Source organism: Mesoplodon bidens (genome assembly GCF_964165515.1).
Source record: "Mesoplodon bidens genome assembly, chromosome: 6".
NCBI classification, from domain to species: domain Eukaryota; kingdom Metazoa; phylum Chordata; class Mammalia; order Artiodactyla; family Ziphiidae; genus Mesoplodon; species Mesoplodon bidens.
In genome coordinates, this window is record NC_138162.1 from 4,426,745 (window position 1) to 4,440,364 (window position 13,620).

The following is a 13,620-nucleotide window of genomic DNA, read 5'->3' on the forward strand; positions in this document are numbered from 1 at the left end:
AACAAAAATAATGTTAGCTTGAATTTAAGGACTACTGACTGTGTGCCAGCCAGTGTGCCCTGTCCTTCCTGTGCACATTTATCATCTTTTCCTAGAGCCCTGTGAAGCAGAGTGGTTTGTTCCCTGCTCATTGGGAAATCAGAGTTCAGGGATGTTAAGTAACTTATCCAAAGACATCCTTAGTATTAAACGCTCGGTCCAGAATTGAAACCTAATTTTGTTTGACTACGAAGTCCACACGCTTGATATATGCCAAGCTGCCTTTTTGACATTGCTGCTCTCTTAGTCTCTGTTATGGGAAGAGAATATGTGATCATTATTCCTTCCCCTTTTTGCATCATACCTTAAACATAGCAACAAAGCTCTTAGAGTTTAACATCGTGCCGCATCCTAACTGGTGTGCCCTGTCCACTGTTGGGTGGTCAGAGCTCAGTTCTCTGTGCAAAGATGCATTGAGCACCAGGGATACCTAGCTTCATCTGTGCTTTCAACTCTTACAAGGGGTTACGGTTGCCAAAGTTCTGTTTCTAAGATTTAGCAGCGGTTTCTGTCTCCTTCCCGGAACTCCTCATGCATCCAACTACCTGACGTCTCCATTTGGAGATTATTAGACATTTCAAACCTACTCCAAAAGGAAGCACTTGATTTTACTGCCTGACATCTGCTGTTGCTCCGGTTTTTCCCAACTCAGCACGTGGGACCTCCATCCCATTCTTCCAGTTGCTCAGCCCAAAACCTCAGAGTCATCCTCGAGTCCTGCTGTCCCTCGCACGTTCCATCTAACGCATCAGGAAGTCCTGTCGGATCTTCCTTGGCCATTTATCCTACATCCAAGTGCCACCTCTCCTGCTGCCTCCTGGCCCACACGACCATTCACTTTTACCTAGATTTTAGCCTCTTAAGTTGTCTTCCTGTGCTTTTTCCATTGCAGTTTATTCTTCATTCGCGATAAGTGATTCTTTTAATGTGTGACTTAGCGCGTGTCACTTCCCTGCACGGAGCTGTCCTGCGCTCTTGACCTGACTCAGAGTCATGTTCAGAGTGATTAACTGCAGGGCCCTCTGAAGTGTAGCTGCATTTACTGTCTTGGTCTTCTAGCTCACTTCTCCCTGCTTTTCCTTTTAGCCATTCTGGCCTTCTCCCTGTTCTGAAAATAATCCAGGCACCTCGCTGCCTCATTGTCTTTGCAGTTGCTGATTGTCTGCCTGTAACCTACTTTCCCCGGTTACGGGCATGGCTCACTCACTTAATGCCATGTCTCTGCTCAAATATCATATCAGGAAGACCTCCCCTGACTCTCCTGTCTACAATAACACTCCCTCACAACCCTCATCACTTCCTTATCCCCCTTCTCGGCTTTCTTCCTAGCACTTACCATCACCTGTTTATTTGCTTATCTGCCCCCTTCTTCTAAAAAATAAGCCTCCAGAGGATAGGAACGTTGCCTGGTTCTTAGGAGGCAGTCAGTAGATACTTACTGAGAAAATTATTTAAATGATGTATAAAAAACATGTTACAGGGCTTCCCTGGTGGCGCAGTGGTTGAGAGTCTGCCTGCCGATGCAGGGGACACGGGTTCGTGCCCCGGTCCGGGAAGATCCCACGTGCCACGGAGCGGCTAGGCCCGTGATCCATGGCCGCTGAGCCTGCGCGTCCGGAGCCTGTGCTCCGCAACGGGAGAGGCCGCGACAGTGAGAGGGCTGCGTACCGCAAAAAAAAGAAAAAAAAAAAAAAAGTTACAAAACACCTTGTTCTGTCTGAATAACCTTCTTAACTGGACACTGTTATTCACTGGTAACTGAAATTGCTTTTTCTCCTTCTTGATAATAGTGCGTAATGGGAAATCTGAGTGTTCCCTTTCCATCCAGACTCAACATAATTTACCAGTCAATTTAAATGAATTCGTGAAATGTCTTGTAATCAGCTCTCTGGTGACTACACAAAGGAAGTTGAAAGCCATGTCTTTGCTGAGTGGTCGGAACCAACTGGCCAGAGCCATTCTGAATCCAAACCCCATGGACTTCTGTACAAAAGATTTACTAACTACAGCATCTGAGAGAATTGTGAGTGATAGTCATTTGATAACAGGGAAAGTCAGAACATTTCATGTCAAGATGTTAAAGCATGTTATTTTTATCTGTCACACATTCCCTTTTGTCTACAACAAAGACATAGTCACCACGTGTGCCCAGTGATGTTTTTAGTGCTTAGTTTTCTTTAATATTGCAAAGTAGTTCTTTGTATTAGGTTAGTCAGCCTACCTCAGGAAAAAAGGTAGAGTGCAAAAAGGAATTGAAAATATGCTTGAAGAGCAACATTAAAATGTGAGGTGAACATCCTACTTAACTGTTTGTTAGGTGATTAAATGCAGGAGTAAGAGTAGGTTTAATGGAATGAATTTTGCATTTGAATGATCAGTGGAGCATTGACTGGTATTGTTGCCAGTGTGACGACGAAGCTGTGATTTTGTGTGAACACATATTTGTCATTGTTGTAAGAGTTGTGTGTAAGTTCCAGGAAATTAACACTAGAGACAGGCGGAAGGAGAGGAATGTTATTTGAACCCCTGTCTTGTGTTAGGGCTTTCATATGCATTTTCTCAGTCAGTTCTCACCCTCTAAGGAATCCCAGATCTAATGATTGGCAAAGCCTGAAGCCCAGAGAGGTTAGGAGTTTAGAGACCTAGCTTTTGAGTGAAACTGAGGTGTAGACTCAGATCTGACCCAAAATCCATGCTTTTTCGACTGTATCACTTATGTTAGGAAAGGAAGTCTTGGAATGTTTTTACTGTCTAAAGAGAGAATTGACTAAAATGGGAAGAACCACAGAATAAAAAGAAAAGTGCAAAACAATTTATTGTGATCATCTTTATAAAATCACAAATAAAAATATAGTTGTTGTAGTTGTAGGTGGACTGAGGCCTGTAGACACTCATCAGTAGCTCTTTCCAGTAGTGAAAGTGGTTCTTAGGTTAAGGGTCATTTTAGGGTCTTGCCTGATCATCACCAAAGCTTCTGTCTGACAGAGGTTAGCAGCAGTTCAAACAGATGTCTTCCACTCTCTCGCTCTCCTGTGCCATCCCAGGAAGAACCGCTCGTTCTCACTAGTGTCTTTTGTATAGATTGCCTACCTAAAAGATTTCAATGAAGACCAAAAGAAAGCGATAGAAACTGCATATGCCATGGTGAAACACTCCCCAGCAGTTGCCAAGATCTGTCTGATTCATGGACCACCCGGGACAGGAAAATCAAAAACCATTGTGGGCCTCCTGTACCGCCTGCTGACAGAGGTAGAGTGTGCACGAGGGCATCTGTGCCCTTAACTGAGTATGTTGTTTTACTTTACTCTAACTAACGTGTAAATAAGTACCAAAGTGCGTTTTTTCCCTTCACTTTTGTGTATCTTTTTGATACTGTTGTGGAACTATATCAGATAAAGCAGTAGCAGAGGTAGAGAAGGTTATAAGAAATAAAAGGAACAGAAAATGTTATCTTGTGTGAAACTAATGCTAAGGGCTAGAATAGTGGTCTTCGGGCTTTATTACAGGTCACAGCTAATCCCAGGAGACCATCTTGAATGTATTCCTGGGCTACATTTTGGATTGAACATTGAATAAAATAAATGGATAGTAAGGTAAGGCTCAGAGAAGTTACGATAAAATTTTATGCCAGAGTAATTTTTTTTTTTCGGGCACACCATGCGGCATGCGGGATCTTAGTTCCCCAACCAGGGATCGAACCTGGGCCCTTGGCAGTAAGAGCACCGCGTCCTAACCACTCATTTGCCAGTGAATTCCCTGCCAGAGTAATTTTTTAACATCAATGTAAGATGTAGGTGCTTTTATTTACTTTTAACTATTTATTAGGGGAACTTTCAAATATATGTGGCAGTAGAGAAGAAGTATAACACTGCATAATAGAGCTTATCAGTATTTTTTCTTTGTTTGTTCGTTTGTTTGTTTGGTGCAAATTGTCGAACCAGAGGAGGGGGCATTCATATGAGAACTCCAATGCCAAAATCAAACAAAACCGTGTCCTTGTGTGTGCGCCTTCCAATGCAGCTGTTGATGAACTTATGAAAAAAATTATCCTTGAATTCAAAGAGAAGTGTAAAGACAAGAAGAATCCTTTGGGTATGATACTTATGTGGGCTTTTAATTTGTTTTTGTTTTCAGTGTTTAGTGTGGATAACTTTGAATAACAAAGAGCAAGCCAGTTTTGGTAATTTTTTCTCCTTGAGGCTGTGGCCCATGTGTACTTACTGCTTTATTTAATGAATATTTTGGAGCATTCTGTGCCAGGCCCTGTGCTGTTTGAAACACCTTAGAGCAGCCCTTGATTCAGTTGTGTAAGGGTTAGGGAAGACTTTTAGAGGAAATGATATCTAAGATGAAACTTGGAAGAGCAATGAGGAAGTGAAGTGGGGAGAGGACTCTGGTGGAACTTACTGTAAATAAAAAGGACCAGAAGCCAGAGAACCGTGGATGGTTCAGTATAGCTAGAATACGACGAGCTCCACCACGGCAAGGGTTTTTAAAAATGTGTTCATTGTAGTAACCCCAGTGCCTGGAACAGTGCCTGGCACTCAGTTGGGACTTAGTAGATGTTTAGTGGTGCAAAAGCTAGAGCAGTCATCACTTGTGGTTACTGAGTGCTCACTATGTGTCAGTACTCAGAGTAGTCCTCTGAGCCACGCAATAAATAACCTATCTACATTTTATAGGCGGAAAAGCTGAAGAGTTGAGATGTAAAGTATACCACAGGGATAAGTCTTTTCAGTACAGTTGACAGATTGAAGAGCATTGCCACCGAGGATTTGGGATGCTTGAGCGAATGTGTAAAGTCATTTCTGTGCACTTAACTGTAACACCTCCTCGCACACCAGCCATCCTGAGTGGTGTGGTTATGGCTCTGGGTCGGGCTGCTCTTCTAAGCACATGTATCTTGTCTTCCCTAACCAAATTTTATTTTCCTTGAGGTTACCTGGCAGCGACCTAAATCAGTTAAGATTCAATTGGGCTGCAAATAATAGACACTCCAAATACAGTGGCTTAACTATGATAGAAGTTTATTTCCTTCTTACTCAGAAGCCCAGAGATGGGCAGTTGAGGGATGATACTGGCGTGATGACTCTGCTTCTGAGTCTTCAGAGACCTAGGGTCTTTCCACCTTGTTGCTCCACTGCGTGTGACCCCCCACTCCTTAGTGCACCTCATGGTCAGAAATGGCTGCTCCAGCGCCACTAGTCATGTCTAGCAAGTGCAAGGAAAAGGGGACAGATGTACTAGCTGTGCTTTAAGGAAAGTTCTGAAACGCTGCCAGTAGCACCTCTGCTTATTTCCTTTTGGCCAGAACTTAGTCCCATGGCCACACGAGCTGCAAGAGCAGCTGGGACGTGTCGTCTTTCTTCGGAGGGATCACGCACGTTTTCCCTTTTGTTGTACATGTATTAGCTACATGTCGAGGTCATTTGCTTTTAAAACTTAAAATGCATGGTCAACGGCAACTTTTCCACTCACCATTATGTTTGTGAGAACTATGACTTTATGTATCGCTGTATATGGATACGGTCATTCATGTTAACTGCTATAGGGTGTTTCATCATATGAGTGCACAGTTTATTCGTTATCCATTGATAGAAATGTAAGTTCTTTTCCATTTTTTTTGTTATTTCAAACTTTATTCCTGTACTTGTGCCTGTTTCTCCAGTGCAGGATGAAAACGTTTACTGCAGTGACTGAGTTGTATCGTGTTGTACTGTACAGCAGCTGAAGGGGGAGTACACTGGAGTACTGTGTCCTTACTCACGTCTCCTGAGTATTCATACAGGCTGCTAGGGCAGTGCTTTCACACTGTGGCTTGTGACCAGTTAGTGGATTGTGAAATCGGTTTAGGGAGATCAGAACCAGCATACTTAAACAAGATGAGATAGAAGAGAAGAGAACAGAAAAGGTTAGAGTGTAGGTAGTGAGGGGTAAGTATTGTTTTGTGAAACCTGTTTTATTGGTGAGGTATGAGTGTACTGGCTTTCCATGTGAAGTGTACCTCATACTATAGATCACGGTCAAAAGAGTTTATAAAAACACTGGTCTAGTGTATATATACCTAGAAATGAAAATGCTGGGTTGAAGGATTTGTGCAGCTTCTAGATAGTGCCCGGTTCTGCTGCAAAGTGGTTGTATCAAATTATACAACCGAGAACAGTTCCCGCGTGGTTTTCACTTTCCTTTCACTGAGGGAGGGTAATAAGCACTTTTTCAGGTGTGGGCTGACAACACGAGAAGGCTGGGACGAAGGTGGCACAAGTGTCGTGTCTAGGTTGGATTTTTAATTTTTTTTTGTTAGAGAGAAAATGACATCTCTTGTCAGTAAAGACAGTTTTTTTCTTCCTTGTCAGTACTTTCATTTTTGCTTCTTTTCACTATGTCCAGTGGTCCTGGGTGTCCTTTAAGGAAATACCTTGGACATCTCACCATTAAGTGTGATGTTTGTTTCTGGGGTTTGGTATATACCCTTTTATCAGGTTAAAAAAGTCCCCATCTAATTAGAGTTTTTTTTAATCAATGGGTGTTGAATTTTATTGCATGCAGTTTTTTTTTCATTCATATCCCCCTCCCCCGCACCGCGCGGCAGTGCAAGCACAGAGTCCTAACCAGGGAATTCTGCTTTTCTTTCTTTCTCTTTCTTTCTTTCTTTTTTCTTTTCTTTTCTTTTCTTTTTTCTTTCTTTTCTTTCTTTCCGTACGCCGAGGCTTAAGGGATCTTACTTCCCCGACCAGGGTTTGAACCCAGGCGCATGGCAGTGAAAGTGCCGAGTCCTAACCACTGGACTGCCGGGGAATTCCCTACAATGCTTTTCTAATGTGAAAATATCTTTGATTCCTAGAATAAGGTCAACTTGGTTGTGTACTATTATTTTTTACCACATTGCTGGATTGCTATTGATTTTTTTAAATGAGGCCAGCCTGTAATTTTTCTTTGTCATATCTTTGGTTTTAGTATTGAAGTTATACAGACTTTAAAAATGAAGTTATACAGGGCTTCCCTGGTGGCGTAGTGGTTGAGAGTCCGCCTGCCGATGCAGGGGACACGGGTTCGTGCCCCGGTCCAGGAGGATCCCACGTGCCGCGGAGTGGCTGGGCCCGTGAGCCATGGCCACTGAGCCTGCGCGTCCGGAGCCTGTGCTCCGCAACGGGAGAGGTCACAACAGTGGGAGGCCCGCGTACTGCAAAAAAAAAACAAAAAACTGAAGTTATACAGACATTTATTTGGAGTGTTTCGTATAAGACAGAAAATTACCTGTTACTTGAAGGTTAATTTGTTTTTAGTGTTGTTTTATGGGGAGACTTCTTGTTTGTTTGTTTTTTGTCTATTTTTTGACAGATGGATAAGTTTCTGTCTGCTGAATGTCTTTAATTGTTGGTTTATTCAAGTTTTCTACATTTGAGTGAGTTTTGCTAATTCATATTATTCAAGAAAAAATTTCCACTTCACCTTAGGTTTTCAAATATATTGGTATAACATTGTTCACTGTATTCTCATTTTTAAAATCTCAACTGTATTTTGGTTGGGTCACCTTTGTCATTCTCTGTATTATGTGTTTAGACTCTAAGTCCACATGGGGCATGGGCCTATAGTTGGAAAGTCCTAGAAGAGAGTTTATTTTTTTCCCAGCTAAGCCCAGGCCAAGAGAGAGTCCTGTCTTTTTCATCCCTCCACCTCTTCCATGCCCTCTTGCTTTCTAGTGGGCTTTAAAATCCAAGCCCCCATTATAAAATTTCTATACGTTGATTGGAATGGTAGTTTTACTGATGTCGATACTTGTCAAACTCTATAGAACTAGGATTTTTAAATCTCTGCATTTTATTGTATGTAAATTAAAAAACAAACACCTAAGCATCTAGAGAGTGACCAGCCCTCACCCTGTTCCCTCCAAGGAAGCCACAGCAGCTCAGGGGCTTTCACCTCTGGTTTCCACCTTTCTCTTTGTTTTTGGCCCCTAGGAATTTCTCTTACCTCCTTCTGAGCTCACCCTGCAATTTAAAGGATGTCTGTTTTAATTTCTGGAGCATTTTTAGGTGCTTATAGTGGGTATAAATCTCATCCACCTTCCTGGTAGAAACACAAGTTAGCAGTTTTGACACCTTCAAGTAAATGTTGGTCAGAGAAGATGGCTTCAAATTTTAGAAGAATGAGCTGAACTAGGAACAAAAACATGTGTAGACAGCTGTATAATGAGTTCATTTATTCATTCAACGTATGTGTATTGTACTTATGTGCCAGCTGCTGTTCTAGGCAGTGACCAAAACAAAACCTGGTTCGTATGGGACTCGGATTCAGTGGAAGGAGATAGCACACAAGTCTGTGATGTGTCAGATTGGGATAAGTGCTAATAAACGCTGCATGATTGCTATAGTTTAGTTCAGTGAAGCAGTGGGAGACTTTTAGATTAAATAATATCTGAAATGTGCTAACCTAAAATTAAAATGTGGTTAATAAACGAGTTAAATGATGCTGACGGTTTTTGGAATTACCATGTTCCAGGATTTCCAGCATCTTGTGTCCCTTAGGTCCTAGAGTGGCATCGTGATGGGGAGCAGAGTTTCCAAACCGTGGCTCTCAGTGTTCTGCAGAAAAGCATGTGATGGTCCTGTAAGGTTCTGTTCGGGGAATTCAGACATGCATTAATAGAGAAAAGTCTTCATCTTCGAAATATCCTATGGTCAAGGAATTTGTTTTATTTTCACTCGCCATTTCCCAAATACATTTGACCGTGGAGTGATGTATAGCACATAGTTTGAGGAGCAGTCGTGTAATAGAATCTCAGCTCTGCAGTGTACTGTTTGTGCAACCCCAGTAGCTTTTATTAGGTGGAAATAAGTCCTTGCCTCATAGGATTCTTATGAAGCAAATCTAAAAGAATGTGTGTGGAACCTCTAGCGCAGTTCCAGGTATTTGGTTGATTAATAGTTCATGTTAGCTCCTTTCTCTGATTGTTAATATATTTGCTTAGAAATAGTTATTATGTACAGAAATTGACAGTGTTCTTATTAATCTCTTAAGTGTGACTTTTATCAACAGGAAACTGTGGAGATATAAATTTAGTACGTCTAGGTCCAGAAAAGTCTATTAATACTGAGGTCCTAAAATTCAGTTTGGACAGCCAAGTTAACCACAGAATGAGTAAGTACTGAATAAAGGTATATATTAATTGATTTCTGTTTATTTTTGTATGGTAGAAAATGGCGTGGGCATTAAAGGTAATTTGGAGACCCTAGAAGTAGTCTAGTTTTGAAAGCTAGTTTTTCTTCTCATTGTGTATGCATATGTGTGTATTTGTTAGAATTAGCAGTTTTTTATCTTTTTTTTTTCTTTTTTAAAGAAAAAGACTTACCTTCTCATATTCAGGAGATGCATAGAAGAAAGGAATTTCTAGATCGTCAACTAGATGAACTTTCCCGCCAGCGTGCTTTATGCCGAGGTGGAAGGGAACTACAGGTATCTAAACATGTCTTGATCAGTGTTTTTTAATAGCTCATAGATAAACTAGTTGGTGAGTATTTGATGCCATTCTTTCATTGTGGAATAGCATAATTTGTGTATAAAAATGTACACAGAAATGGTATGCCTTACATTAGGGGTTAAACTTTTTTGAAAAGAACAAGATAGTAAATATTTTAGACTCTGCAGGCCATGTGGAGTCTGTTTTAGCCACTGAACGCCACTGTTAATAGCATGAAGGCAGAGTAGATTACACGTAAGTGATGCCCCAAGGATTGGCCTGCTTAAGCAGAAAGAGTGTCCTTGCAGTACCCTGAACAGAACTGAATCATACACAGTATTAAGAATTTATTGGACTTCCCTGGTGGTCCAGTGGTTAAGAATCTGCACTTACACTGAAGGGAGCTCAGGTTCGATCCCTGCTCAGGGAGCCCTAGTTCCTCATGAGCATCCCTCATGCTGCACAGTGTGGCCACAAAAAAAAAAAAAAGAATTTATCAAATTAACACCTACTCATTGAAGCATGGGGTGCTGGTTGTTGGGTTGCTGGATAATGAGCTGATGTTTAAAAACAGGCCACAAGAGAAAGCGAAATAGAGAAGTTTATTTTCGCAGGTCTTGAAGAAGGTATAAGGCATGTCTCGTGGGGCATGACAGGCAGGTCAAGGGAGAGTGCAGACAGAGAGAGGCAGGCCCTGGTGCACATGTCATTATCAGAGTCCATGGGTGGAGTACTTTGGGGTTCCCAGGCTAGGGCTGGATTGGCCAATTTTAACCGAAAGAGCAGGGTTTTGGTAAGTTGCTTGGAGGGTCTCTTATCTAAAGGGCATATAAGGGGAAGGCACTGGATGGCAGGGGAGACTGTTGATCACAAGGGCTTATGTTGGCTGGTGGGCCGGTGACTCCACGGGCTGCCGTCTAGGGCGTGCGTGTGTATGAAGGGGCCTAGTGTTAGTTTGGGGTCTCTGCAGGCTGCTCGGCCAAACAAAATGGATGCCAGGGCAACAGTACCATGGAGTAGCTTAGCTAAACTCTGACACACAGCAATACAGGAAGACTGGTATAGAGAAAACACACTGGGTGAATCAGTTTTTCATTGGTAAAGTACTGGCTCACCCTTTTGAAATGTGAGGCAGTCCATTGGAAAGCATTTTAAAATGCTTAATTTAATTTTAATGATGGCATTCTGATTTTTTCCAGAGGCAAGAATTAGATGAAAAAATTGCCAGAGTTTCACAAGAAAGGCAGGAGCTTGCTTCTAAAATTAAAGAGGTAAGTAGGTCACCTGTAGCATTTTCCTGGTATTACTTTTTCTTTTTTTAAATTATGAAATAGTTCAGACAACCTATGGTCTTTTCTCAATTACATTTAAAAATTGGGGGGAATTCCCTGGCTGTCCAGTGGTTAGGACTCTGTGCTTCCATTGCAGGGGATGTGGGTGTGATCCCTGGTCAGGGAACTAGATCCCATGTGCTGCAGCTAAGAGCCCGCATGCCACAACTAAAAGATCCCTCATGCTGCAACGAAAAGATCCCACACGCTGCAGGGAAGATCCCACATGCCACAACTAAGACCCAGTGTAGCCAAATAAATAAATAACTATTTGAAAATACAGGAAAAAAAATTACATGTCTGAATTCAGGTAGAGTGACAGTGGCTGGGATGTGGCCCAAGAAACACAAACACCTTTTTTCTCAGTTTTTGGCTGAAAGCATATACTCTTTTTACTTGTTTTTGATCACAAAAATCCTTCTATAACATGTATAACTTTTCCCAGTATTCTTTGGATATAAAAGTATCAACTAACATTTAGATTGGTCAAAGCTAGGATGAGCCAGGTGTGTACCCCGTCACCAGAATGCAGCCCTTAATGAAATGAATTGGGGGTCAGGGAAAGAGACGGTAATACTCAACCGGTAATGATATTTGTATTTTTGAGCTGAGGTTTTTCTCTTGAATGTATTATTGACCTTCTCTGTGTGGCTAAATAAATATAATTGAACTTAATGCATATTTCCACTAGCAGTTTGTTTATTTAAATCAAAAATTATGTGGAAAGCTTTTTATTAAAACTTTAAGCTGAGCCCAAAATTAATCTTCCCACATTTAAGGATGAAGTCCATGTTTACCAGTATTGTGGTTTTTGCCACTGATCACGTTGTTCTGTGGGCCATTAAATTAATTGTACTTGGCAGTTTTACTCATTAGATGGCTGAGAGGAGAGGTATGTAACAGTTAACAAGTGAGCACCAGAAGGCCACAGTTGCCACCCTCTTCTCACATACATGCCTTGGCATCCATGGTTGAATCTATCATATGTTGAGGGATGATCCACAACAGCTTTTTCAGGAGGGGAAATAGGCTAACTGAATCTCTGATGAGAGTACTAGTTTATTAATTTGAACACTGAATGATATGCGTTATGAGGTGTCATTCATACTATTAGTCTCCATCACAGTTTATTCCATTACAGTCTGGACCAAGGTTGTTGGATTCCACTGTGGAAGTAGAATGCTTGTCAGTTTCACAGGCGTTTTTGTTGGTACTAGCCCTTATAAAAGAGAGAACAATATTACGTACTTAAAAACTAACAGAAAAGGGTATGTTGAGGCTTAGCTCTGATCCTGGTTTTACTCAGATAATTGCTTCACAACTCAGTAGAATTACTTAATCTTTGCTTATTCTGATACCTTCCCTCATACCTCAGGTTGTAAGAATTGTAATCCACTTCGACGAAATTAAACCCTGAATAAATTTTTCTTAATGTGCTTATTAACTCATGTTCTGAGTTTAGACTCCACTGCCAAGTGTTCTTTCTGGTGGCTTCTGATTATCTTGAATGTTTCTGCTGTTTTCTAGGTTTGAGGTTCCTACCTAACATTTACTAGACATTATTCTGCCACATAATAAGTGTAGTTAGGAATTTATATATAACTGAATGTTGATTAACTTTTATTCTCTTAGGTTCAAGGACGCCCACAAAAGACACAGAACATCATCATCTTAGAGTCCCACATCATCTGCTGCACACTGAGCACGAGTGGTGGTTTGCTGCTCGAGGCTGCTTTCCGTGGGCAAGGGGGTGTCCCCTTTAGTTGCATCATTGTTGATGAGGTCAGTAAGCAGTCGGCCATACAGCTTTGCCTAGGAGTAAGGAGTAAGTCTTAGATGAAGAGTGGCTGCCAAGATGTTGACAAAGTGGTCTTTGCGTCTGATTTTGACCTGCCATTACATGTGTATTCTCTTATGTTGAAATATGCTGCTAATGACCCACCACGATGAAAATTGCTTTTTCAGTATTGGGACTGTAGTCTTAGGGATTCCTGATTGTTCTTCATAAAATCCCTCCCAAGGATTATTGTAGCTCCTGCTTGGGATATCTCTGGTTACCTTTTTTTTTTTTTTTTTTTTTGCGGTACGCGGGCCTCTCACTGCTGTGGCCTCTCCCGTTGCGGAGCACAGGCTCCGGACGTGCAGGCTCAGCGGCCATGGCTCACGGGCCCAGCCGCTTCGCGGCATGTGGGATCTTCCCGGACCAGGGCATAAACCCATGTCCCTTGCATCGGCAGGCGGACTCTCAACCACTGCGCCACCAGGGAAGCCCTCTGGTTACCTTTTGAAGCATTTTTAATATAACTGGATGGCTCTGAGCCACCATATTTTCAGCTAACATCTTTATTTCTACTTCACTCACTGAGCAAACATTTATTGGGTACCTACTGTTTGCCAGAATGTAGAGCCAGAAGACAAAAGAGATGGAAAATGAGGTACAGAGAACCCATCCAGGAGATCCAAGATCCAGTATTCACCAAAACGAAGGAATAGAAACGATGGAAGTGATGAAATAATTGAAGGCAATGCCATTGAATTGAAAAGAAGCTTGAGTCTTGCAACTGGAGCGGCCTGCTGAGGAACAAGGAAGAGAGTGGGATGGGGTGGGACACACAGACACGCAGTCCCCCCAGGCATGTGCCCAGCAGGGACAAAGAAGACAAACCGGGGACATGACATGGCCCTTCTAGCTTATGGGCTGCTTCCCAAGTGGTAGTGGCACCTGAGTGGTGGCTGACTTCAAAACATGTGTGTGGGTTTTTTCCCCCCCTTCGGCGTTTAGAATGTTTT

The 13,620-nt window shown here is 42.0% G+C and overlaps 1 protein-coding gene across 1 annotated transcript in view; it reads left to right on the plus strand.

Moving 5' to 3' along the window:
- Positions 1-13,620, plus strand: part of SETX (senataxin) — a 75,087-nt gene that overhangs the window by 44,041 nt on the left and 17,426 nt on the right. Inside the window, 7 exon segments of the mRNA XM_081236344.1 lie at positions 1,830-2,062; positions 3,121-3,288; positions 3,981-4,131; positions 9,079-9,180; positions 9,380-9,495; positions 10,699-10,770; positions 12,463-12,612. Of these exon segments, the coding sequence (XP_081092470.1) occupies positions 1,830-2,062; positions 3,121-3,288; positions 3,981-4,131; positions 9,079-9,180; positions 9,380-9,495; positions 10,699-10,770; positions 12,463-12,612 (992 nt within the window).